Source organism: Perna viridis, chromosome 12 (assembly GCF_037379345.1).
Source record: "Perna viridis isolate PV_CMFRI_1.1 ecotype Kerala chromosome 12, ASM3737934v1, whole genome shotgun sequence".
NCBI lineage: Eukaryota > Metazoa > Mollusca > Bivalvia > Mytilida > Mytilidae > Perna > Perna viridis.
Window position 1 is genome coordinate 20,527,038 of NC_142456.1, and position 25,153 is coordinate 20,552,190.

At 33.4% G+C, this 25,153-nt stretch overlaps 2 protein-coding genes and 1 long non-coding RNA gene across 5 annotated transcripts in view; 2 read left to right on the forward strand and 1 right to left on the reverse strand.

Moving 5' to 3' along the window:
• The window catches only part of LOC148601632 (uncharacterized), a 22,827-nt gene extending 18,395 nt beyond the window's left edge, over positions 1-4,432 (forward strand). For both annotated transcript variants that reach the window (XM_088556787.1, XM_088556786.1), the window contains exons 4-5: positions 428-482; positions 1,769-4,432. In XM_088556787.1, the coding sequence (XP_088412913.1) occupies positions 428-482; positions 1,769-2,733 (1,020 nt within the window). In that variant the 3' untranslated portion in view covers positions 2,734-4,432. The remainder of the gene's footprint in view (positions 1-427; positions 483-1,768) is intronic.
• Positions 3,416-8,982, reverse strand: LOC148601633 (uncharacterized). Its single transcript, XR_015917377.1, has 4 exons — positions 8,847-8,982; positions 7,119-7,298; positions 4,597-4,664; positions 3,416-3,671 (listed from the first exon to the last, which is right to left on the reverse strand). It is a non-coding gene; the product is annotated as an uncharacterized LOC148601633 (long non-coding RNA).
• LOC148601634 (solute carrier organic anion transporter family member 2A1-like) lies at positions 8,553-24,764 on the forward strand. Of its 2 annotated transcripts, none has more exons than XM_088556784.1 (10): positions 8,553-8,695; positions 12,779-13,461; positions 14,402-14,488; positions 14,995-15,180; positions 16,735-16,899; positions 17,558-17,747; positions 18,391-18,517; positions 20,121-20,278; positions 23,561-23,625; positions 24,393-24,764. In XM_088556784.1, the coding sequence occupies exons 2-10, from the start codon at positions 12,828-12,830 to the stop codon at positions 24,725-24,727; spliced, it is 1,947 nt and encodes a 648-aa protein (XP_088412910.1). In that variant the 5' UTR covers positions 8,553-8,695; positions 12,779-12,827; the 3' UTR covers positions 24,728-24,764. The 2 variants fall into 2 exon arrangements, with proteins under 2 accessions (XP_088412910.1, XP_088412909.1); XM_088556783.1 differs by having other exon boundaries at positions 8,563-8,805.
• Positions 24,765-25,153: the final 389 nt, after the last annotated feature.

Here is a 25,153-nt window from a genome sequence, read left to right on the forward strand (position 1 = left end):
TAAAACAAATAATGATTCCAGACAAGTTTTTGTTGGATTCGTTTTGCAAGGATCACGAAAACGCAAATGAAAAAAAAAACTTCTATTTTTTATATATTGTCTCTATATTTGTAAAAAAAATCAAGCATCATTTAAATCACGGCTGTAAAGTGTATGTATCTTTGTCATTCATACTTGGTACATGAAATTTTGTATTGAATAAATACATGTACATACATATACTTTTAAGCCCTTTAGGCCTGGGTTTCATTAACTTATCTTAAGTTGAGAATTTCCTCAAATTCTCAAATTCAAAGTGATTTGATTGGTCAAACTTTGAGTTGAGGAAGGATTATAGGAAAATCTCAGTTTAAGATTTTTTTTATGAAAATGGGCCCAGGATCTTGAAGGACAGATTTGTTATCTGATTAATCTTTTTGCTTTTAAGGTATTGTACAAAGACACAGATACCTCATGTGACAGTAAAAAGACTATTTTCACTGGTTTGTATACAATATGAAAACCAGATTAAACAACTGGCAGTGACTATATAGGTCATTAATATTATCAGAATCCAGATTTATATATCAGGGCCCTGATAATGTTTATGACCTACAAATGTATAAAGTCAATTGTAATGATCTCCTGTGTCTTAATCATACAGTGATATTACATTAAGTTCAATGCTTACCAAACATTTCATTTTTTAATGTAAACTTCCTGTTCTCATACAAGCAAAAAATACACATAGAACACATATGGATGATCTTTAAGAGGTACATGAAGCAAGAATTGATGATTTTAAAGCACCGATCAACAGCATAATGTGGTGTAGTAATATATAATTATGCAAATCATATGCGAATGTAAAGTACACATGTATTGGAATTACGAGTGTAAGAAGTCACCAACAATTTTTGTGACTTAAAAATAGAACAAGAATAGGTATGGTGTATATGTCAAAAAGAAAACAACCCCAATGGGACGAAAATGTCAACACAAGGCTACCCATTGGTCTTAATGACCGAGGAGGAAATCCTCATACCACAGGGCTTGCTGCAGCTGGCTCCAAACATCATTATACACAGATACAGGAAAAGAGTTACCCTTGTATACTCAAGTAACAATAAAAATAAACTAAAGGTGACAACAAAGTAAGACATTCAGGACCCAGAAATTTGTAACTTGGGATAGAAGCAAAAAAATGAAGCAGGGTTAAAGTACTTTGGCATGATCACAAAATATGATAAAAAGCTTAATGGTGGTTTCTTTCCTTCTTTTCACAGGAACTATTTTCATGTCTTTTTGTTGTTTTTTTAAGTGAAAATATCCAAAATTAGTACAGTGGGAAGATACTTTGGATTGTGCTTGTGTAAGGTAGATTTTAGTGATATTTGGCATCGGCATTGGCTTGCTGCATTTTAGTTTGGGAAACCTAGAGAACGAAATCATTAATTGTATTTTGCATGCATGTTGGTATTCAGGGAGGCTTTGTAATTCCTTTTCAGTGATAAAAATTAGAGGGGCCATCATGAGAATTTCCCATTTAATAGAAATCATAGAAAAATACCCCCTTGAAATTTTGAAGATTACTACATTGAAAATGGCCCATTGATTTTATGAAGATTATTAAAAATGGTCCATTATCAAAATCCCAGTCCAATCCAAATCACCAATTTTACAATTTCGAATTACTGAAAATGTGTCACATTATCTAAGATTTTGAAATCAAGAGTTGTCTAACATTTTTTTTAAGTACTATATTGCCTCATAATTTTTTGTTCATCAGTAAAAGAAGTACCAGTAAATCCAGTGGAAGTGGTAGAAATCCAAGATGCTGATAAACAAGTAACCTCCACCTCATGTGATCCTGGTCCATCATCAAGCTTCCAAAAACTTGCGACAGAATTTACTTGTCCAATTTGTGAGCAGATGTTGCCGTCTGAGAAATACTATGATGAACATTGTAGGACTATGCACCTCTGTATTCAGCAGGAACATGGAAGTTTCAAATGCCAGAAATGTTATGAAATTTTTAATTCAAGTGAGGCATTAGCTTCTCATGTAAAAGACAGCCATGGACAATTTGCATGTTCTGTTTGTGGAAAGGAATTTGCATTGAGACGGTATCTGAGCATGCATATGAAGAGACATAATGAAGAAAATAAGAAATATGCATGTGGAGTTTGTGGATGGAAGTTTTTAGAACGACACAAGCTAAAATTGCATATGCAGTCACACAAGCCAAAATCAGAACAGAACTTGCCCCACTCATGCAATATATGTGGACGACAATTCTATAACAAGGCTACTTTAGAAGACCATAAGAATACACATACAGGAAATCGTCCTTTTACCTGTGACATTTGCTCATGTTCATTTGCACACCGTATTGGACTTAAGCGCCACCAAGCAGTCCATGCTGTTAGTAAACCATACAAATGTAGTACATGTAACAAAGAATTTGCTTTTAAGGCCAAGCTTGACGAACACACAATAACACATACAGGTGAAGGGAAGTACACGTGTATAAACTGTGGAAAAATCTTTACCACTAAATCTTCATTAAAGCGACATTCTGAGAACTGTTCGAACAAGATTGCCTCTAGGATTGAGTCAGTGCCGATGACCATTGCTGAGCCGGTTTCTATAGAGACCAATAACCCAGAAGCTGTCTTTATGTGTGGTATTTGTTCTATGGTTTTTGATACCTTAGAGAAAGCTAGTGTTCATGCTGCTTCTCATGAAACTTGAGCATTTAGTGATGAATGTTGTAGTCATTTACAGTGACTTATCAATTGGAACTTTTCAGTATTTATATATATCGTAAAACAAAAGAAAACCTTGGATGCACTAGACGGAAGAATTTGTTTGGAATTTGTCTAATCCAATTCTAAAATCATATTTGAAATGCTAGAATTTTTTACAGTTACCTTTTTTCTTAGCTCCTAGCTTTGCACGAAACTTCTTGGAAGAGTTATTGTTCTTTATTACTAGTGGTATCTAACTACTATTTTTTAAATGCCATCAGGTGGGTGGAACTACTTTAAAATGTGTATCACTACAGTTCTGGAAAATTTATCAAGAAGAAATTCTCTTTTCTGCATCTCAGGTTATTTTTTAGTGCAGTGGAAATGGCCAAGTATTACTTATTGAGTGACTTTAATAATCTTTGGAGAAAAGAGCTGGCTTTCCCTTGATTGAATGTCCATTACGTGATGAAATATTGTATGAAGTTAGCTAGACAATTAACTTTAAACATGAATATTTAAACTTCTGTCATTTCATAGATATTTAAGTCTGAATTTGATAGAAAGTTTGAAATGCTTTGTCAAGTTTTGTCTGGTTAACTTCCCAAGGCCAGAGAAAAAATCTTGTCTATGTAAGAATACCCTACCAACCCTATTTTTTCCGCCTACCCTAGCACATCTTATTGTTTGTTTTTTTTTAAATGCTGCTAAACTGTCATTTTTTAGTTGAGCACTATTAAAGTGAATGATTCTTCCCATAAGTGTCAATATAAAATAATTTTAAAAAATAATATGATTTTACCTACTTACCTACCTTGTTTTTTCATCCCATCTAACCTTAAATACACATGTATTTTTTCTTGGCCATAGGCAATTCATCAGGTGATCATCATTAATCAAGAGAAGACCAATTCTATTTCCTGAAGTTAACTATTTTACTTGCTGTAAAAGAAGTTAAGCATGTCAAGTGTAAGTGTTTGTAAGAATCAGGCAAAATGAGAAAGATCAGAAACATGCATGTCAAAATCCTACCACTCTGAAAATAGGATATCACTCGAGAAGACTTTCTCTATTTGTAATCTCTAAATCACTGGCTTTGCACAGAAATGTTTCAATGGAATCTTAGAAAAATAAGGTTTTTGACAGATTTACCTGCCCATGAAATGTTCATTTTCAGTGCATTTCAATGGTATTGTGACTCAATGATCCAGCATGATATGGAAGTCTTGTCTGCTGTTCTGGATTCTGATGGTGCAAATAGTCAAATTACACTATCAAAATGATGGTTTTTTTTTTCTACCATGTTTCCCTGACTGCCTGAATCTTTCAGACTGACACTTAAGTTTACAAATATACAATCATTTTTTTGAAACTGCTGTACTCCAGTGATGTATAAAATTGTAACACATACACTTCTGTGATTTACATGTGTGAAAATGCATGTCATGTACATGTAAGACCACTATTACTTGAAGATATGAAGACTTTTGTTTAAAATTCAAGTGAAATATTCTGTATTTTTTTTTTTATTTGGAAGTGCACTGTTCTAGAAAGCAATTTATTGTTAAGTTTTGTATATTAATGAAGCCACTTAAATTTGCATCCAAAAGTTGTCAAAGTACAGTTCCATATAAAAATCTTCTTCAACAATGTAAGAGGTTGGAATTTTGTTTCTCCATAATAAAAAAAAAAGAGAACACCAAGTCCGAAAGTTTATTTAGCTTGCCAAATAACCTGGAGTAATAATCAAAGCCCTGAATGCGTTGAACCTCAGAAGTCATGAGATATTTATAGGTATTTTAAAAGCTTTATGATCATCTGATGGTAATTTGTTTTTTCTATTTTTCCAAAAAGAATAATTACTTACAAGGGGATCAGCACTTTCACCACTACTAAAACCACACAATACTGATGATTCAAAATTTCAATCGTTTACTGTAAAAACAGACAATATACCGGGTATTTATACGAAATAATCAATTTAATACATTTTAATATTCATCTGTCAGATCTCTTTCGCGGTGGAAGTACTTTTAAGGTGGTTATTAACCAGAAATTAGGTTGATTGATTTCAGACGATTTTAAGACCCAGAAGTCACATGACTTCCGTGTGAAAATCAGACGGATTTGTAAGGACATGTAGGACATTGATGGTTTCCAAATTATATTCCATTTGCTTGCTTGAAATGTTCACATAAAAAAATAAATATAATATCAGTGGAACATACATTTGTACTACAACTTAATCTTTTAAGGACTACTTGTGATATGAACCAAATTTGGTGTCCTATTTTAGAAAAAAATAAGTTTTAAGTAAATGACAAAAATGTGATATGCACTCTGAAATGGGTAATTATTTTTTTTAAGTTTGGTTTTAAATTTTCACCTTTATCAATTTTCAGTTTTATGTAAGCCTTAAATCTGCAAAAAAAACCAAACAATTAGGATTAATACAATACAATTACAGAAACTATGTTTATTTTGTTATTTTGAATGGTCTCTGACATTGTGACTCCTGGATATCTCAACTGATATTGAGTCCTTTCAAAGTGACATTGAGAAATAATAAACAATAATATTGGGTCAAGTTGGAAGAGGCAAATTGCAAAAAATGTTCCAAAAGTACCCTTTTTCGGCATTTTGACAGAAAATTCACACTTTGTCAAATTTGAGACATCTTATCTTAAATCATTGAAAGATGAAATGAATTTCAATGTGGTAGAATATTATTCATTTATCATTGTAAAAACTGAAAAAAACTTCTCCATATCAAATTTTTAATTTCAAGTCGTACAGGTGGCCAAAATATAGGACTTGTAACTTCTGAAACTTTTGAAACTTTTGATTTCAGTAAGAGGCTCCACATGAAGCATAGTAGCTAGTACAAAATAAACATATATACAATTATGAACAATGTTGAACATGCTGAATGAACACAACAGGAAGGTAATATCATTTGAATAAAGACATTACTATCTTAATAAATTTGGCAAGGCCTATTATAGAAAATGTATCTTCACAATTCTTTAATTCCTTATAGCTAATAGTATTTGGACTGTCAGGTATATATTTTGGCAAGAATCTACATCTTTCTTGAATAAAATAAATACAATTGAACAGATAATGAAATTCATCACCTAACATAAAATGTACGAAGTATAGGAAATTTTTTCATGTTTTCCATTTATAATAGGTTCCCAAAAGCCAACCATTCTTGCACTAATAAGAATATACGTAGGTATTCTACCTAGTTCATCATATATCATACATGTTGGTGTACATTTTTTAACTTTCAATATATATTTGCAAAATTCAAGATGCAATCTCTCAATAATATTATTATCTTCATATCCGCACACTTCTGCACCATACATCAAAATTGGGAGCGATCATGTTGTACTTAATCCTATGTAGTGCATCTTTGAATTATCTCCCTTTAAAACATTGTTCTTAAGTGTTTTAATGTTAAAAAATATATGAAAAGAGCAGATAGCTATTATAGTGTAAATAGTATTTTATTAAAGGAAGATTATGGTAGCATAATTATAATGAACATATTTTGGATTGGAAAACAAGTGACGCAGCACTTTTATAAATTCCTTTCCAAGAAAGTTATTAGTCTGATGAGAATACCATCGAGTATAACAAGTCAGGGGCGTAGCTAGGCCTGTTTTATTTGTACGCAAAATTACGGCGATGGGTCTTGGGGGGGGGGGGTCGCTCAAGGCCCCCCAGTGAGTCATTGCATAAAACCTTTATTTCATCTTTAAAATCTGTGTTTTTATTTTTGTTACTTTTTCCAAAAGTACGCAACTGCGTATTAGCGTATAGACAGCTACGCCCTTGCAAGTCGATCTATACTGCGTTCTTTATGCACTTTTAGCTTCTTTGCGGATGTTTTGCAAAATATTCCTCGTCTGTCATGTTTTTTATGACCCCGGCTACAAATTTTTGATTTCATCTAAATGGTGTTTGAGGGATATATAAGTTCCAATTTGTCTGTCTGCAACTTTTCTTTTACTACATGTACTTCTTGAACTATGAACTTGAGCACTATCGCAAGTTGTGGAGACATGTATATGCGGTCAGGAATTTAGGTCTTAACCGGTTATGTGAAAGAAATAGCTCAAAAAGCTACCGAATTATAGAATCCGATACAACCGTGACCACCTACGCTTCCCATATCACATGCTGGATTTTCATGAAACTTTATCCATTGTTATATGTCTATTCACGATCGGGGTGATGTGCATTATTGTCAGACATTTTAGATTTTACAAGTTTTTGTGTAACACATATAATGGTTATGAAAATATATCTTACTAAACCAAACAATTACATCTTAATATGTCTGGTTTTGGGGAAGTAGTAATAATATGATGTATTTACCTCTTTGTTTTTTTTTTAATTGTTTGTGTAGACAGTGTAAGGTCCAGGTGGCCGGGGCTTTGGGTTGAGCCTCTTCCCTTTGGTATAAGTTGTCCTAATTCTGATGAGCAAATAATAGCCTGGAATTTCTTCTCTTTTTTTCTGGAACTCGCTCTACTTATTCAAAATCAATGGATCCACCTATTGATTACATATTGTAAATTGTATGAAAATATCATATTATTTGGAAGGAAGATTTAAGTCTCTTGAATTTTTCTGATTGTTCGTTTTAAAATTGTGAGGTTTTTCTCCAAAAATGGTACATGGAGTTTTCACATGATTTAAACTAAAGCAGTTGTTTCCTTGATTTCTTGGTAATAGCAACCCAAACCTTCATTTAGTACATTTTGGGTTAAGACCGTATTTTATGAATAAACTAGTCAGAATGAATTATCTCTTCTCTTAAGAAGGTAAACCTAGGGTAAGGGACATAACTCTTGAAATCAGTGATATGCTTGTATCATATTCAATTTAATTCACTGTCAAGCTTTCATTTGAAACAGAATGAAATCAGTCCAAGTTACTTTGATGCTTACATGAAACTGATGTAAAATGCTGAATGCGAACGTTCCAATGATTTGTAGGTGTTATGTCCCTTAACCTATTCTACCTCCTTAACTTTGTAATATGACAATATCATTGTATACTTGGTTAAGACCACCCATTATTATTTAAAATAAATCGTACATTGTCCTACTTTTTCTGAACATTAGAGTCAGCTGGAAGATAACTGACTAAATAGTTCCTAGTTTCTTGTTTCTATTTCGACGTTTTTTGTGTATTTTCTTCTATGATCCAATCGGTCATATGTTCTATGTGTGTATGATACATGTATATAAAGACAATTGCAAAATACAATGCTCATCTGAAGTATTTTTTTAAATCTACCTTTTTACTGTAACTAAACATTAAATGATTGTCGAATTCACAAAAGCAACAATAGGGTAAAATACATCCATTTCAGTCGGGGGTCCACAATACAAACCGACTGAAGCGTGGCATGAACATTTTAGATGGTGTAATTTATGGAAAATCAAGTTTCACGCAAAAAGTTTTTTCTCCAAATTTAAGGTGGGGTGGGGTGGGGTGGGGAGGGGTATACTCCCGACCCCTATGAATCCGCGCCTGTATTTGTCTCGAAATTGAGGGAATACATGAAAATGCCCCAAGATATCAATGAAGGCACTTATCAACTTGTGTCGTGTTTTATTCCTGTACCCTCTAATGTTGAAAGAAAAAGTAATATGGCGCCTACGGTTAAAGGTCAGATAACACCAGTAACCTGCGTAGTTCTTTGTGAAGAAAACTTCTTTAATTTGGTATTTATAGAAGCGTTCCACCTATTGTAGCCATTGTGACCTTCAGGTTTATCATTTGTAAACATTAAGGTATATGTACATGTATTACGTGTATATAATTCACCAAAGATCATTTGAGCTGGTTTAAATTGCATTGAATTACACAAGAAGCGTAAATTAAAATCCTTTTAAAACATAATCTGTCTTCAACTTGGACGATTTGGACCAATAGTTGGACAGGTGAACTTATATATATGATTTTAATTGTTTATTTACATAAGAGTTGTAAAAAACGTTTGAGAGGACCCAAACAATCGAGTATCACGTTATCTGGCATACTTTCTTATGAGGTAAGATTTTTAGTTAAAATAGATAGATGGACAATACTTACGTTTCCGCTTTTTGCTGTATTTAGGAGTCGTTTTTTAAGGATAAACTTAGTAAGTGCGCAAATGCTCGTCACTTTCTGTCTTTTTGTTTTCGTATTAAGTTAATTTATCCGGAAGATCAAATTACTTCGTATCAACAATTTAAATAGAGAATGAAAAATGAATCATCGGAGCATCGAATCGAAATTGGCTGTAAACATGTACTTGCGCAACTGAAACAGACAAGATAACTCGTTTAATTACAGTGAAAGTCAGTAATAGTCAAAGAAGCTTTGCTCATTTGACAGACTTAGGACCACAGTCAATTTCCTTTGTATCGTATGTAATAAAACAGCTGTCATGAATCACACGATACGTATGTTTTCTTTGCCTTTTTCGGTATTTCAAGTCTCGATCGTGTATCTGAAAAAAAAACTCGGAAAACAGTGAAAAACGAAAGTTGGTTTCCTTGTATGAAGACGAGTATTGCTCCAAAAGAAATCAAAATTCTTCAAAGCATATTTGAGAATAGTTTGGCATGTCAAAAGACGTTTTGACGAACGGACAGACAGACAGGCGGACATATTTTAACATTCTACAAAATAATGGCATATCAAAAACATACTGATTTAGTGTACACTTCATGTATGGATTTCACTAGTTGAAATCCACGCGCATGCTGTTCTTTAATTAGGGTGGAAGGTCTGGATTCGTTGGTATTTATTAGATAATTCATCAGGTGTCCATTTTAGCTCACCTGGCCATAGGCCGTGTGAGCTATAATTGCCATCACATCGGTCGTCGAAGTAATCGTCGTTAACAATTTTTCAAAACACTTCTCCTCTGAAACTACTCAGAACACTCAGAACCAAACTTGGTGTGAATATTCCTTAGGGTCTTCTGCATGGAACCGATGATGGGACTTTTGATCCATCGAAAAACATGCCCGCCGTTACTAAAACTAGAATGTAAGGGTCACACAGAAGTTTTCTTTTGCATAAGTATACATGTATATCAAAAACCGTTAGATTAGAAATAGACCATAGGGGTCAAATTGTAGAATTATGCAAATAACTCAAAAACAGTTGGGTTTAACCAAAATCTGGTAGGAGTGAAATTGTTCAGAGATTCGTTGACAAATGATTGAGTTATGGGTACTGAAATGGATTTTTTCCCGAATTTTACATTTCCATCTTTGAAAATCTCCTCTGAAACTACTGAATGAACTGAAACCAAACTTTGCATGAATGTTATGTTGAACATATTTAACAATCCTTGTGTGGGGATTTCTGATCTTGTGAAAAATATGGCCACAGGTACTAAAAATAGACCATAGGGGTCAAATTGAAGAATTATGCAAATAACTCAAAAACAGTTGGATTTAGCTAAAATCTGACAGGGATTTAAACTGTTCATCATGATGAGATTACCTACATGTACGTGAATGCCATCCGTTGACAAATGAATGAATTGTGGGTCATGAAATGGATTTTTTTCCGAATTTTACATTTCAACTTCGAAAATCTTCTCATCTAAAACTACAGTATGGATTGAAACAAAACTTTGCATGAATGTTATTTAGGACATGTTTAACAATCCTTGTGTGAAGATTTTTGATCTGGCAAAAACATGGCCGCGCCATTACTAAAAACAGACGGTAGGGGTCAAATTGTAGAATTATGCAAATAACTCAAAAACAATTGGGTTTAGCTAAAATCTGGTAGGGGGTAAAATTGTTCAGCTTGATAGAATGGACCAATGCCGACATTTTCAGAAAGATCCGTTGACAATTGACTGAGTTATGGGTCCTGAAATGGATTTTTTCCTCGAATTTTACATTTCCAACTTTGAAAATCTTTCCCTCTGAAACTACTGTATGGATTGAAACAAAACTTTGCCTGAGTATTGTGTAGATTATGTTTAGCAACCTATACGTGTGGGGTTCTGATCTTGTGAAAACATGGACACTGTTTCTAAAAATGCACCATAGGGAGTCAAATTGAAGAATTATACAAATAACTCGAAAACAGTTTGGTTTAGCTCAAATCTGGCAGGGATTTAAATTATTCATCATGATGGGATAACGTACATGTTCGTGAATGCCGAAGTTTTCAAAAAGATCCGTTGACAAATGAATGAGTTATGGGTCCTGAAATGGATTTAAAAAAAATCTCCACTTAGACAATTTGTAGGATGGATTGTAACCAAACATTGCATGAATTTTTCATCTGTCGAAAACATGGTCACCAAAAAAAAAAATAAATAAATAAAAATAAAATAAATAAATAAAAAAAAAAATAAAATAAAAAGACTTGTTGATATAACTTGAAAACCAAAGGGTTTAGCCTAATTTTCTAGGGGGAAAATTGAGTTGGAGTTATTGCCCTTGAAGAGAAAAGATGTCAATTAGAGATTTATTTTATAATATGAAAACCAGGTGGATAGCTAAGATGCTCTGCATTGATTAAATGATTCTTGTGACAATAGTACGGTAAGATTAAGAATACAGCTTTTGAAAGCAATATTTAGACTATTTTTGACCAGGTGAGCGATTCAGGTAGTATTTGGGCTGAGATGAGCCACCCCCCCCCCGTGCACCCCCATTCATCAACCATGCAACATATGATTTTCAGGTACCCTTATAGCTCTCATTCACGAATCTTTTTGTCGCCAAGAAGTAAACTGAAGCATTTTTTTTGGTATTTTTTGGCAACTTTTTATAACCCGTTGAGGCAAATAATCATTTTTTAAGTTTTTGGATTCCACTATATAGAAGAAAATTCTGAAATTCTGAAAATTCCCTTTTTCCGTTTTTATAATAATTGTCACACAAAAAGGAAAATCTAAGCACCTTAATTGATCAGATATGTTAGGAACATCATTATCTTAATTTTGAATGCCTGAAAATATGAGTTCTACAATGTCAGTATGCTGTGAATGAGAATTCTGTTTTATACTGAGACCAGTTTTCTAGGGGTAGGGGTAATATTTTAAACATTTTTGAATATCCTTTCTTTTCGTGATTCATTTATGTAGAAAATTAAATTATCTATCGAATGATACTAAATTTGAGACGTTTTAGTTGAGTAAAAACTTATGGAGTCGAATTTAGGTGACTTTTGACCGAAAAATCGAAAATGCCATTTTTTGCATTTTTTGTTTAATTCTGACTACGAAAATCGCCAAAATCATCAAAAGAACCCCAGAAGTGTAAATCGTGATAGTACTAAACAGAAAATACGATATAAGCCATTTTTTTCTGAAGCATAAATACTCTAGGGGTTTTGACATTGAAAAATATGTCAATTTAAGCGATTTTTCGGCGGGGTAGGGGTACATTTTTTTCATTTTACCGCAAAATCGCAAGTGTTACCGTAACTTTCAACTACGGTAACTTTTTTAAAGCTGATGCATCGGGCTACACGATGATACCTAAATTTATTAGTTTGTTCTCACATGCTATCTCAGGAAAGCTTAGATTCTCAAACAATTGTCAGAAAAATCTTGGCTTTTTGAACCAGTGGGGTACAAATATAGGCTTATACTGAAGAAGAATCCGAGAATATTCATTGGCGACAAATTTATTCGGTAATGGGAGGTATAAAGGTACCTAAAAATCACCATGAAGATAATGAGTAGGGGAAGGGGGGTGCACGGTGGACCCTCCCAGCCCATGGACTAAGGCTGTGTAGAACAGAAATAGTAGGTACCCTCATCCCCTCGCTGATGACATGGCTAGTTGGTAAAAGGTACAAATGTAAATATGTACAGTAATTATTTAAGGAATATCAGTCCTTCCTTATAATTTAGTTTTAGTATCAACAAATTCAACGAGTAAATCGTCAAAAAAGGTTGATGACGTCATAGTCACATTACAAAATTTGTTCAATGGGATGATGGACAATTTTTTTATCTAACCAGAAAACCTGTTACTTCTGAAATTGAATTATTGCAGAATGATAGTAGATATTAAACATCGAACGATACCATTCTGAAGGGCAAAGATGAAACCAAGAGACAATTCAAAAACTGGAAAGTGTCTGGTCCCCTGTTTCCAAGGATGTGCTTCCGTAGTTTGTTTTACTAGTCTTTACAGTCTGAGTAGTCTGACTACCTCCACCCTCAGCGTTTATATTAGTTCACAGATTACAACCTTAGAAAAACAGTTTGGTTTCAGCAGTTCTCAAAGTGGCATTCTCCTGAGCTGTAATGATATAGGGTTTTTAGCATTTACACTCTTCATAAGCTACCGAGCATCAACTGCACATATTCCACGAGCTTTAGCAACATCGACAATTCTTTTCGGCTTGGCGGGAATTTTATGCTCCTGTGCATATTTTCTAAATCCAAATTACAAACTAAAGCTCACGACCACCAATGAATCAACAACACATATTGAAAATGACACAAGTCATTTAAAAGTGTGCAATAGGAATGGGAACAATGCAACAGCAGATTTCTGTGATGATGACAAAAGGTCTGAGATTGTTGGAAACTCTACATCTTTCACCCCCGTTGCCATGGCGATTATAGCTATTGGAATGATTCTTCAAGGTGTAGGAAAGGCTCCTCGTACGCCTTTCAGCTCTTACTATATCGACGAAAATGTTGATAAAAGAAAAACATCTCTTTATTTAGGTAAGAATTGTAACATTAGTAGGTGCAGATATTATCTAATTAAAGTTAGACCTTCTACATGCTCTATGCAGTCGTTGGAGGTAGGATCTAAGAACATCACATTTTACTTTTTTCTCATTAGCCAATCAGATTTCAGCTTTCAAGATTGTGAAAATCATATTATTCAAAAGGAAACTATGAGAGTTCTGAACAGAGACGGTAGAATGGGGGATTGTTATGTCCTAAACATAGTGACTGCATGGAATAACTATATGTAGTGCATATAGGTCTAATTTTGATACATTTAGATCGGTGTATATCATCAATGTTCCAAAAATATGTCCTTACAATAGATCTACCATTCAATTTGACGGATCTAATTCTTGAACATGAAAACTGTTTAGAAGGCGTTCTGTGCAAAAAAACCAAAACAAACAAACAAACAAACAAACAAACAAAACAAACACACAAACAAACAAAAAACAAACAAACAAACAAACAAACAAAACAAAACAAAAACAAAATAAACAAGAAAGAAAAAAAATAAGCAGTCAACTAAAATGAATTTGTTTTTCTGTGGTACATAAGGATTCTTCCAAAATAATTCCAAAAAATATTTCCAAAATTTTCTCAACAGCCCAGAGTATGCATTGTAATTCCAATCAGGCTCGATGCAATTTAAATTTTAAATTTAAATAATTTTAAATATGTGTTATTCAGCTGTGTGTTTATGAATGTCAGTGCTATTGGAATATTTGATGTGAATATAATAAAAGAAATTGTGGTCAGGCTACATAGAAAAGTTAGGTCACGTGATGGTCAACTATTCAAAAAGTCCTTTCTGTCACAGGAACTTGTTTCATATAATTAAAAGCAAAAAATACCTTTTCCTAATAGAATCGCTTGTCTGAAGCCAGCACATACATGTATAATACCGTTAAACTCTTTTGTCTGTTTGTAGGTGCGCTAATGACAATATCGCTATTCGGACCGGCCTTAGCCTTCGTCCTCGGTGCACTTTTCAGCAACATCTACGTGACCTTAGAAGGTTTGTATGACTAATGATATCCGAAAGAAAGCTTCCCCTTTTTAATGCATTTAATGTATTATATGTTGCTGAATACTTTGAATTACATTTAACTCCGTTAAAAAAAATTAATCTTTATACCCCGCTATTAAGGAATATGTCGGAAAATTGAAATGGCAAACTATTTTGCGTACAAACACAGCTGTGAAAATATACAAATACGATAGACAAAGGGCAAGGTACACGAAAGAAAAATATGAGGATGTACTCAGGTGTTCCGGACGGGTGGTGTCTTCCATGTCTAAAAAAACTATTTTCCAATTATGCTTTAGTTATTTAGACTTTTTGTGTTTCTTTCATGACTTCTTTTGGAAAATAAGATCCCAGAAAGATCTGGCTTTAAATTACCTTATGATTAATTCTATTGTTTTTTTTTAAGTTATGTTTTCTTTTCTGTTTTTAAGTTTTGTTAACGTGATTTCAGAGTTTGCGCACACCCTTTCTTAATGTTTAATTCTCATTTCAAGAAGTCAATATGTCGACTAAGGACCCTCGCTGGATCGGGGCATGGTGGCTAGGCTTTCTCCTGTTTGGCGTCGTCGCCATTTTTGTTGCTCTTCCTATTTTTTGTTTTCCGAACCGCTACAAAAATAAAGAGAGCGTCACAGAAGAACAGCCCGATGAAACCATAAGTTTTGTTGGCCATATTACAGGTATTATTTGTTCTTTTATATATTCCTTTAAGCTATATTGACCACGAAAGATAATTCTTTGGTAATGATTAATAGGATAATTATTTGGAAAGAGTGAATAACCAAAATATTATCACGAGTGCAGAAGAACGCCTAGTGTGTGCGGAACTGGTTCCGCGCATGAGTTAAATCCTTAAGCGTTCTTGGCACGAGGGATAATATTTTGGTTATTCACAATAACCAAGTAATTATCCTATTTATTATATAGATTTTCTTCATAATCAATAGATAATTTCAATTTAAATTCTATGATTGGCGGATTGATATCAAAGTTGTGACGTTTTGGTGGGCGAAAGCGTGAGAGTGAAATTACCGAATTTATTTCACAGTGTAAATTATCGAAATTTATTACACTGGAAACATTCGATAAAACACTTTTATCTATATAATAAATAAGAATCTGAACTAAACAATAAAAACACTTAGCTGTGTCTGACATTCGAAATTCACTCTAGACGCTGCAGCCAACCCTCTCAGATATTGCAAAAATCTTGCCAAGTCGGGAAAATATGAATGATTTTGACTGTCAAACGACGTTTGATTTGAAAAGTGTCCGAGAATTTCGAAAGGCCTGTCTGGAGCGGCTAGTAAGTGACGGAAAGAACGTCTGTCGCTGTGTGGAGCGTTTGAAAACGCTAGTAGTATATAGTGGAAGGTAACTAAAAAGTCGCCCTTCAATTTGAGCGGATCTATTGAGGAGGGGTGTTTTAGGGGATTAACTAGAATACCATTTTCGTTATAGATCGTCCTAATAGTTCATGTATAGCAAAATGTCACCTTTAAAGCTAGGATGACACCCCGATCTTCTCTGATCCGCACATGAACTTAATGTAGGTAATATACATGTCGTTTCAAAATGATAAATCTTACTTAACAAAGTGGGGATTTTGTTAGGAAAGGGACCGCAGGGGTTCCGGATGTGGAAACTATTTTTTTTCTAGACCCCTTTCCAAAATCTGTTAATCCACACAAGGTGAAATCTATCAAACTCATTACTCCAGAAATCTGTATAATCAAGATATCTGGACTTAAATGGAACCTTCAACGTTTTTCAGTATGCATATCAAAGACAAACGGTCCGGTTTCAATATCATTTTCTTGAATTGTGGGGATGCGAAATTTTCAATACGCAAACGAACGAGAACCGACAAAGCAGCAGAGCTCAGAGTGAATTTCTCTTAGTTTAGATCGGGCATTGGGTTAATAAAATTATATTGTACATGTATTTTTCCCTATTCTGTGTGACTGTTCAAGCGGCATGTTTCACATTCCATACCCAGGTCTATTAGTCCAGTTATTACATAATTATTCATGTATAGCTGTAATTTAATGTCATGGTCCTTTCAAATTCAAGGCTATTGTTCTATGTAACATAACTACGTATATATAGAATACATTTACTTTCCTTAATATATGACTATTCAAGCATGTACATGTATCTATGTTTTACAATTCGAGTCCAGAGATATTGTTCCTTTTAAATATTTTTCATGTACATGTATGTGTTTTTTTCAGGGTTTATAACCACTGTCTTCCGTTTGTTTAAGAATGGATGCTTTATTTTCTGTATACTGGGCTCCTGCTGCCAGATGTTTTTCGTGGCTGGTATGGTGTCCTTCCTGCCAAAGTTTCTTGAAACTCAGTTCACCATTCCAACTTGGCATGCTAACTTATTAATGGGTATGTTTTTGACGAAAACAGACTGACGAAAATCGGGTAATCGCTTAAAACTCTCCGTTTGTTCATCAGTCGAAGGGGTATATTTTGTATAATCACCGTCACTTGGTCTCTGTATAATAAACATGTACATTTCGTGTGCAACCCTACTACATACTGTATATTTCGTATATTTGATTGTGAGGTTAATATAAGTTCTTGTGATGTAATCTGTAACTCAAAGCATTATTGTACAATTATTATTCCAAATTTGCACAGTGTTTATTCATTATATTGAAATTTTAGACGTTTTTACCCAAAGTTTTGTAAGAGAATATTTGAAAACAAAACTATTGTTTGTTCTAACATAATATTTATCTGGTTTGAATAGCAATTCATTATAAGTTATCTTGCACCCTGCATAACAGTGATCTTCTGATATATTGTCGTTTCTAACCAGTAGGTTAAACGTTCATCATTTTTTTTTTTTTTTTGGGGGGGGGGGGTCTGAAAAGGCGTATCGCAACAAAACATCAGTTAATTTTCTTGTTAAAAGGATGTTGTGCTTTAATTGATTATATTACTGTGTATACTGTTTTCCTTAAAATAGATGAAATTGAATTTTACGGTTTTATTTTAAGAAATGACTATTATTGGTATTAACATTGAATATTTCTCGCAGGTTCAATGAACATCGCTTCGGCTTCCCTGGGAACGTTTGTTGGAGGTTTCGTGGTATACAAGTATAAACTGACACCCTTCCAGTGTATCAAAGTTTCATTGGGTCTGGTCACAGTTACCTCCCTTGTACCACTTTTGGGATTTTTCATAGGTTGTGATAACCCAGAAATTTTAGGATATAGCATTGAAAGGTATGATGGCAAATGTACATTCTGTTTGATTCATGTAAATTCATACACTGCATATTTATTGTAAGTAATACAATTGTTTTCAATTATTCATTTCACATTATTAAAAATATAGTGCTTTACATATGTTTTAATCGCAAAGAAACGTGAACTTTCATGATTTTTATGTTTTTCCTCATTCATTTACCCTAGCAAAGAACACTTACCCTACCGATGCAAGTTGGGGTATGTCTAGCAGGACCATGTGTGCAACTACATGTTTCTAATGGCCTGTCCTGCCTTTACATTTCTTGAAAATTCCTATCATGTCCTTTTATTTCAAAAAGCACCCTACTCCAAATAAAAATCAAATAGTACTTTTCTAAACTATCATACAAGCTGTTAATATGGCAGAAGGCTTCCATGTATAGTATTTAGTTGACAAGCTTGGTTAAATTTTCAAACCTATGTTTTACTTCTTCTGATAGTCACTCGATCTCTAGTCTTTGAACCAAATAAATGTTTGGCAGGAGTGGTTGTATACATAGCGTGTAACTTTCTGTAATTTCGACTGTATAGACTAATAAAATTTGTTTCAGTTTTTTTCTTAATATCATAACTTTTAATCTTACACATAGTTACTAAACATACTTTTATATGGTTATAGTTCAGCAGAGGTAACGAGCTGTATGGCAGGCTGTAATTGTGATGAGGACTACTTTCCTGTCTGTGGGTCTGACAACAAGAATTACTACTCGTACTGTCATGCAGGATGTACTGGTCATAATGACGAAGTAAGGTTTGGTTAATAAAATTAATATTCTAAAATTTTCATTAATTGCCCTAAAGTCGATAGGTTAGAGTCAAGAATGGAATCGATAATTTTTTTTAGATGCGAGGTAACGTAACACGAGTTCTTCTTATCACGTTCTCTTATCCAATGAAACGTCTTGAAAGTGTATGCGTCAGAGGCATATTAAAAACGAAATCCATCCTTCACTCGTTTGAGAAATTCTTGGTCTCTTCACTTGTCTGCTATACGCTTTACTCGTATACAAAGGCTCAAGTTTCTTAAACTCTAGAAAGATAACACGATCTGTAATTTTCACTCATATAAGAACCTATTAATCTTCTATTCAAATTTAAAAAAATACATTTATGCCTTGAAATTGACATAGGAATAAAACATAAACTTGTACACAGCCAGATTTGTTCCATATCTTAATCATACGGTGTTCGATTCATATAATCATATTGTAATCATATGACAATCACACTATGATTTACATTTAACACATACATTCATATGATTCCATAGGATTTTCATATGATAATATGTACATTTATACACGTGATTATAAAATCATGCTCGATTAAAATGATAATCATATGTTTCAAACCACATGATTCTCATGTGCTGCAATTTTGGCTGTGTATAATGCATAACGCAAGGTGTTATTTTTCTTAAGCACAGATTTAAACTGATGCAGTTTATTTCTACTGTCGACACTAGTTCATTTTGATGTATTTTGCAAAATTTAATTTTTCAATGGCAATAAAAATTCCATATTGGTAAATCAGCATAAAAAATATAATCATTGCATTGACTGTTATATTGAGATCATTAATTATTAGTCTCTGTAAGAATCAGGCAGTGGACGAGACACTGTATGAAAAAACCATCATTTTGAAAATGTAATTAAACTATGTGCACCATCAGAATCAAGGAAAAAATAGATTATATTTTCCATATCATGTTGGTGCATTGAGTTATAATTTCATTGAAATGCACTGAAAATGAACATTTAAAGGGCAGGTAACTCTGTCAAAAGCCTCATTTTTCTAACATTCTATTGAAAAAAAAATTGAGTAAAGTGATGCAGAGATCAGATGAAGGTCTTTTCAAATAGAGAAAGCATCCTTGAGTTACATTACATTGTTAGATCGATTGGGGTTTTGAAATGCATGTTTCTGATTTTTCACATTTTGCCTGATTCTTACAGACACTTACACTTAATCTTAATAGAACGTATTTCAAAGCTCTTTAGACCACAGCCATGGCAAAAAAGTAATAAAAAACATGAATAACATTACATGCAACACATATGCTGCATCTATTCTAAAATATGAAGCAACAACACTGACTTTGCATAACATTGTGTCCTTCTGTTTGACCTTCGGAGAAAGATATGTATTAAACAATCATGGTTTTACAAGATTTCTCTTTTTATCTATATTCAAAATACTTGCTTTTAAAATAGACATTAAAACTACAAACATTAACAACCGGCGACAATACAAATTGGATTTATGATATTACTTTTTGGCGATACTGATGTTAACATGTATACATCGGATTCTGTCCCCTTTCATTATTGTTTTTTTAAACTCGCGTAGGGATATACAGAATGTAGCTGTATTGGACAGGGCGCAACGGCCAAACCAGGGTTGTGTAAACCTGATTGTCACATGTTATACGTCTACCTTTGTATGATGTTTGTGTTTGCTTTGATCCAGACAGTGGCCATCATACCTGATTATATTTTCACAATGCGGTAAGATTTTATATCGTGGTAGATTATATTTTCTCATTTTGCCCGATTTTATACAATACCTCGGTTCTTGTATGTGTTAAATGTGGGAGAAATTTCTTTATTAATTAAATCTTTTGAATTACTCAGAATATTATAAATATTTCCATTTAAAAAAAAACCTGGAATGTCTTAAATATTCTTCACTGTATAGATATCCATTATGGCTAAGTATCTATTTTTGGCTAAAAAACTATTTATTTTTATTCATTTTTCTACTGCATTTGATTACAATACATGTTAGTCTTTCCATTACTTTTTATTAGAACGCTTACCCTACCTGTGCAACTCCGTTTTTTGTGGGGGCGTTGTTCATTTACTTTTTTTTCTAAGTGTGCTTATTTAGTTATTTTATGTCCCCCTTTGTTCCGTTTGTCTATTTTCTTTGTAAAGCCATTATCCTTTGATAATATTCTTTTTTCGATTTCCGTTCGAGTCCTGGTTCCCTTGAAATTACCTATCACAACCACTTAATACCAAAAATATCATTTTCAGATGTTGACCAACGTTTTTGATTGGCTATAATAACGCCTTCATGTAGTCTACAGGTTGGGTAGACGATTTGCAACCCATCCATAATACCTTATTTAATGATAGATAACAAATATATAAAATACATCCAACATTAGTAAGAAGCGGAAATGGCATTCATAGTTTAGGAGTCGATGAGTCATTTACATGCAAACAAGTTGTTTTAAAAACATTTTAAGAAAAATATATATTTGATATTCTCAACTATAAAGGTCATTTCTTAATGTGCGATATACCAAGGGACCAAATCTTAACTTTTTTTCTGAATGTTTTTTTTTTGATGGGGTAAGCATTTGCACTTAATCTAGATTTATTTACTTTCTCTTGTATAGATTTATTGGCAATTCAATCTCAGGATCTTTGCTCAGTGATTCCCGTACCTTGAAAATGAATTGAATCGTTTAACTATGCTTTTCATTGATTTGGTTCAACTATACGATTTTATTTTTGTTTTAAAAAGTATTGACCGCCTAGTCGGTCTCTTAGTAGTAGTACGTGGGCTGAAATAATCCCGTGACCCCTCAATTCATCAAACAATATATTATTAGTTTCAGCTACCCTCATACCTCCCATTTAAGAATCATTTTGTTGCCAAAAAATAAACTGAAGCATTTTTGAATTTTTTGGCAACTTTGTATACCTCGTGGATGCAAAAAGCCATTTTTTAAACATTTTTGAATGTTTTTGATTCTTTGAACTTCTTTTTACAAAACGAAGAAAATAGGCATATATAATAGATATCAACCTGTCTCACCAATGTCTCAGCTTTACAATGGTACCCACAAAGTTGCGATGAAACTTAGCGTTTTGGGGTAAAAGGGGAAAATGTATCCCTACCTCACCGAAAAATCACTTAAATTCACATATTTTTCAAAATATATGTCAAAAGTATATGTCAAAACCCTAGAGTATCTATGCTCCAGTAAAAATGGGTTATTTGGTATTTTTGTTTATAATGATCACAATTGATACGTCTGGGGTTCTTTTGATGACTTGTTGCGATATTTGTAGTCGGAATGTATATAAAAAAATGCCAAAGATGGGATTTTCGATTTCACCGTAAAAAGTCGCTTAAATTCGACTCTACTAGTTTTGTCTCAACTAATACGTTTCAAATTTAATATCATTCGATAGCTAATTTCATTTTCTACATTAATAAACCACGAAAAACTATTTTTCAAGAAAAAAAAATTACTCACCCCGTAGAAATACGCATCATTTCTGATAGGTTTATGCTATATATGTGTATCATGGATGTGCATGTCATGACAACCAATATGATCGCTCATCCTGCTGTAAAATGTGATAGCAATTAGAGATAATAAACGATAATAGATATTCAGTGATAAAAATTTGATAGTTTCTCTTTTAAACGGTATAGCCATGAATGGAAACAATTTATAATAGATGAAAAATGTAGTCCTTTTGTATTGATAAAAACGATAAATGTAATAGAACTTTCTTTAATGCATTAATTTACATAGTTTAGCTAAATGTCGTTAGTTTCAGGCTTTTTCAATTCACAGAATATACCAAAACATCGTAACTTATCTTGTAAATATCATAGTCTGTTGTGTATTTAAATTTTAGATTTTTGAAAACCACACACACACACACACACACACATACACGCAAATAAAAAAACAAAAACAAAAATTTAAAACAAAACAAAATAAAAAAAAACAAAACAAAAGACATCAAAACAAAATAAAACAAAAACAACAAATTAAAAACATACACAAAAAAAATAACAAAAACAAAAAAAAAACACACGAATTTATGTCGCTGGAGTCTTTAAGGGCAACAATTTCGCAGTACCTGTGTATAATAATCTTTTAGGACCAGCTACATCCTGCCGTGTGGTGTGAGGTTTCCTTATCATTAATTGAAGACCCGTGGGTGGCCCTCGGCTGACATTTTTCATCCCATTGGGGTTGTTGTCTCTTACATATTCACTATAACAATTCTCGTTATATCAGCGCCTCGTGCAGGTCCGGGTGTTAAAAGAATAGGCCTGCAGCAGCGCTAAGCCTGTCGTAAAAGGCGACTAAATAGTGCTCAGAACCCTAGCCGGGGGCTAGGGCGCTCTGCCCACAGAGCAACTGGGATGTGTGCCCCAGGTGGTTGAATGGGGTACCCCTGGCGTGTTACATGCTGGGGTTGTCAGGCTATAATACGGAAAACCTGACCGCAAACCATAGTGGTGCACCGTGTTGGGAAAGATGCCACGTTCCTCGCACGTTAAAGAACCCTACTGTGGTATTCTCCCGGAGTAGGAACGATAGGGCTCCGCCACAGGAGGCTAAATTGCCCGACCCTACCCATCTCTCCCTATTTCCAGTGGCAATCAAAATTTGTCGACGCCATCGTCCTTGTGTCCCATCCCTTTTTCATTTCATGTTCATTTTATCATCAATTTCATGTTCATCGTCTGAATATAGCTGAAATATTGCTGCTCGGACGTTAAACCCCAACAAACAAACAAACTTTATATCAGCAGGCAGATATTTACACATGTACATATGAGGATCGTGTGAAAATTTCACGCTATCATATTTTAAAATTATATAATATGGAATCAGGCAACATAATTATCACATGCGACCGTTTTTAATTACCAAACAAAAAAAATCGTGGTTTGATTGGAATGCCACAATAAACTGTTTCGACAATGCAATCTAGTTTTGTTTGAAAAAATCTATTCCTATATTTCAGTTGTGTAGATGACAAAGACAAGGCAATGGCTATAGCATTCAGATCGTTGTTTAGTACCTGCCTTGGTGAGTTTTATCTTTGTAACAATGAGCAGTTACTTATGATCTTCTGACTGATTATATGTGTCCAAAAACTAGGGTTTAGTGGAAATTCTCGCTGTTGGTTTTAGGACAAAAAACGGCCTTTTATTCGCATTTGTTGATTATTTGAAATACTTTGAGTTAATAATGAACTTGTTTGGATTTGTTTGCTGTAGACATTGTTCTACTGTTGAATGAGCTGCCTTTTTCTATGATCCAATGGAAACAAATAAAAGTACATTTTTTGTATTGGGTAAACTTCGTATGCTGTCAAATATTTGGGAATATGAAATGGGGAATGGGGATTCAATTGAGAAAAATGAGGAAAACAGTTTTTAATTATTTTTTATTCAAATTATTATTTAATTAGGGACGAACGATTGTGAAAATGATATGATTTTCACATTTTTTACTTCATTTGACGTGTTACAAATTTACATCTTTCACTTAAGGAGGTAGACCTAGGGTAAGGGACACGACTGTAAAAAATCATTGGAACGTTTGCATTCAGCATTTTACATCAATCTTATGTAAGCATCTAATTAACTTGGATTAATTTTATTCTGTTTAAAACGAAAGCTTGAGAGGCTTTGGTGAAATTGAAAGTAATACAAACATATCACTGATTTCATGAGTTATGTCCCTTACCCTAAGTCTACCTCCTTAATAACCAGACTATGAGTTTTACCTTTTATAATATATCTGTTGATACATAAGTCACGTATGTAAATCTTCTTTACTTTTTATTTTAGGGTGGTTTCCTGGACCGGTCATTGTAGGCAAAGTAGTGGATTCATGTTGTGTTCTTTGGACAAGTAGTTGTGACAGAACTGGTGCATGCGCATTATATGACCTTGTTGACTTCCGATACAAGCGTCACGGGTTAGACGTCGGGGTTAAAGTGCTATCAACAATATTTTACTTTGTAGCATTTTTATTTGCAAGAAAGAGACTTGATTTAAGGAAACATCCGATAGCAGATAAAGAAATTATTATTCCAGAAGGAGAAATGCTAGTGGAAAAACCTAAACGTATCAGTATTGAAATGATGAATGAAAATTGCATAAGTCCTGAGACTAATCAATAACAGAATACATATATAATAAATTTGTAACGAAAATAAATTTATAATAGTTTTGTTATTATAATAACGCATCTATTTTAATTCATTCCATTATAATAAATTTGTAAATGCCATAAACTTATTTTCCGCGACACCTACGTATTCAAATCCTATTTTATCAGTCATAAACGCCATGTTTTGTTTTTATTCAAATTCTCCTGTTTCTGCCACAACGTGTTTGGATGTCATTTCACTACACAGTGGTATTTGTTATTTAGTTCAGTCTCAAAGAAATTATTTTTTAAATACAGAGCCTTTTGAGAATCAGGCATGCCTGATCACGATTCTCCGAGAAAGAAATGTTTTGCGGAATCTGTTCTGTAAAAATATAATGCAAATCGGAAACTTTAATCATTACAAAAATCAACTTCGTTTAAGTTCAATCTCAAC

What these genes read in the sequence shown, in the direction of transcription:
- LOC148601634 (XM_088556784.1), top strand. Translation starts at nt 12,828, where the DNA reads ATGAAACCAAGAGACAATTCAAAAACTGGAAAGTGTCTGGTCCCCTGT. An exon ending in CATCTACGTGACCTTAGAAG is followed by an intron (nt 14,489 to 14,994) that starts GTTTGTATGACT and finishes TCTCATTTCAAG; the next exon opens with AAGTCAATATGTCGACTAAG. An exon ending in GTTGTTTAGTACCTGCCTTG is followed by an intron (nt 23,626 to 24,392) that starts GTGAGTTTTATC and finishes TTTTTATTTTAG; the next exon opens with GGTGGTTTCCTGGACCGGTC.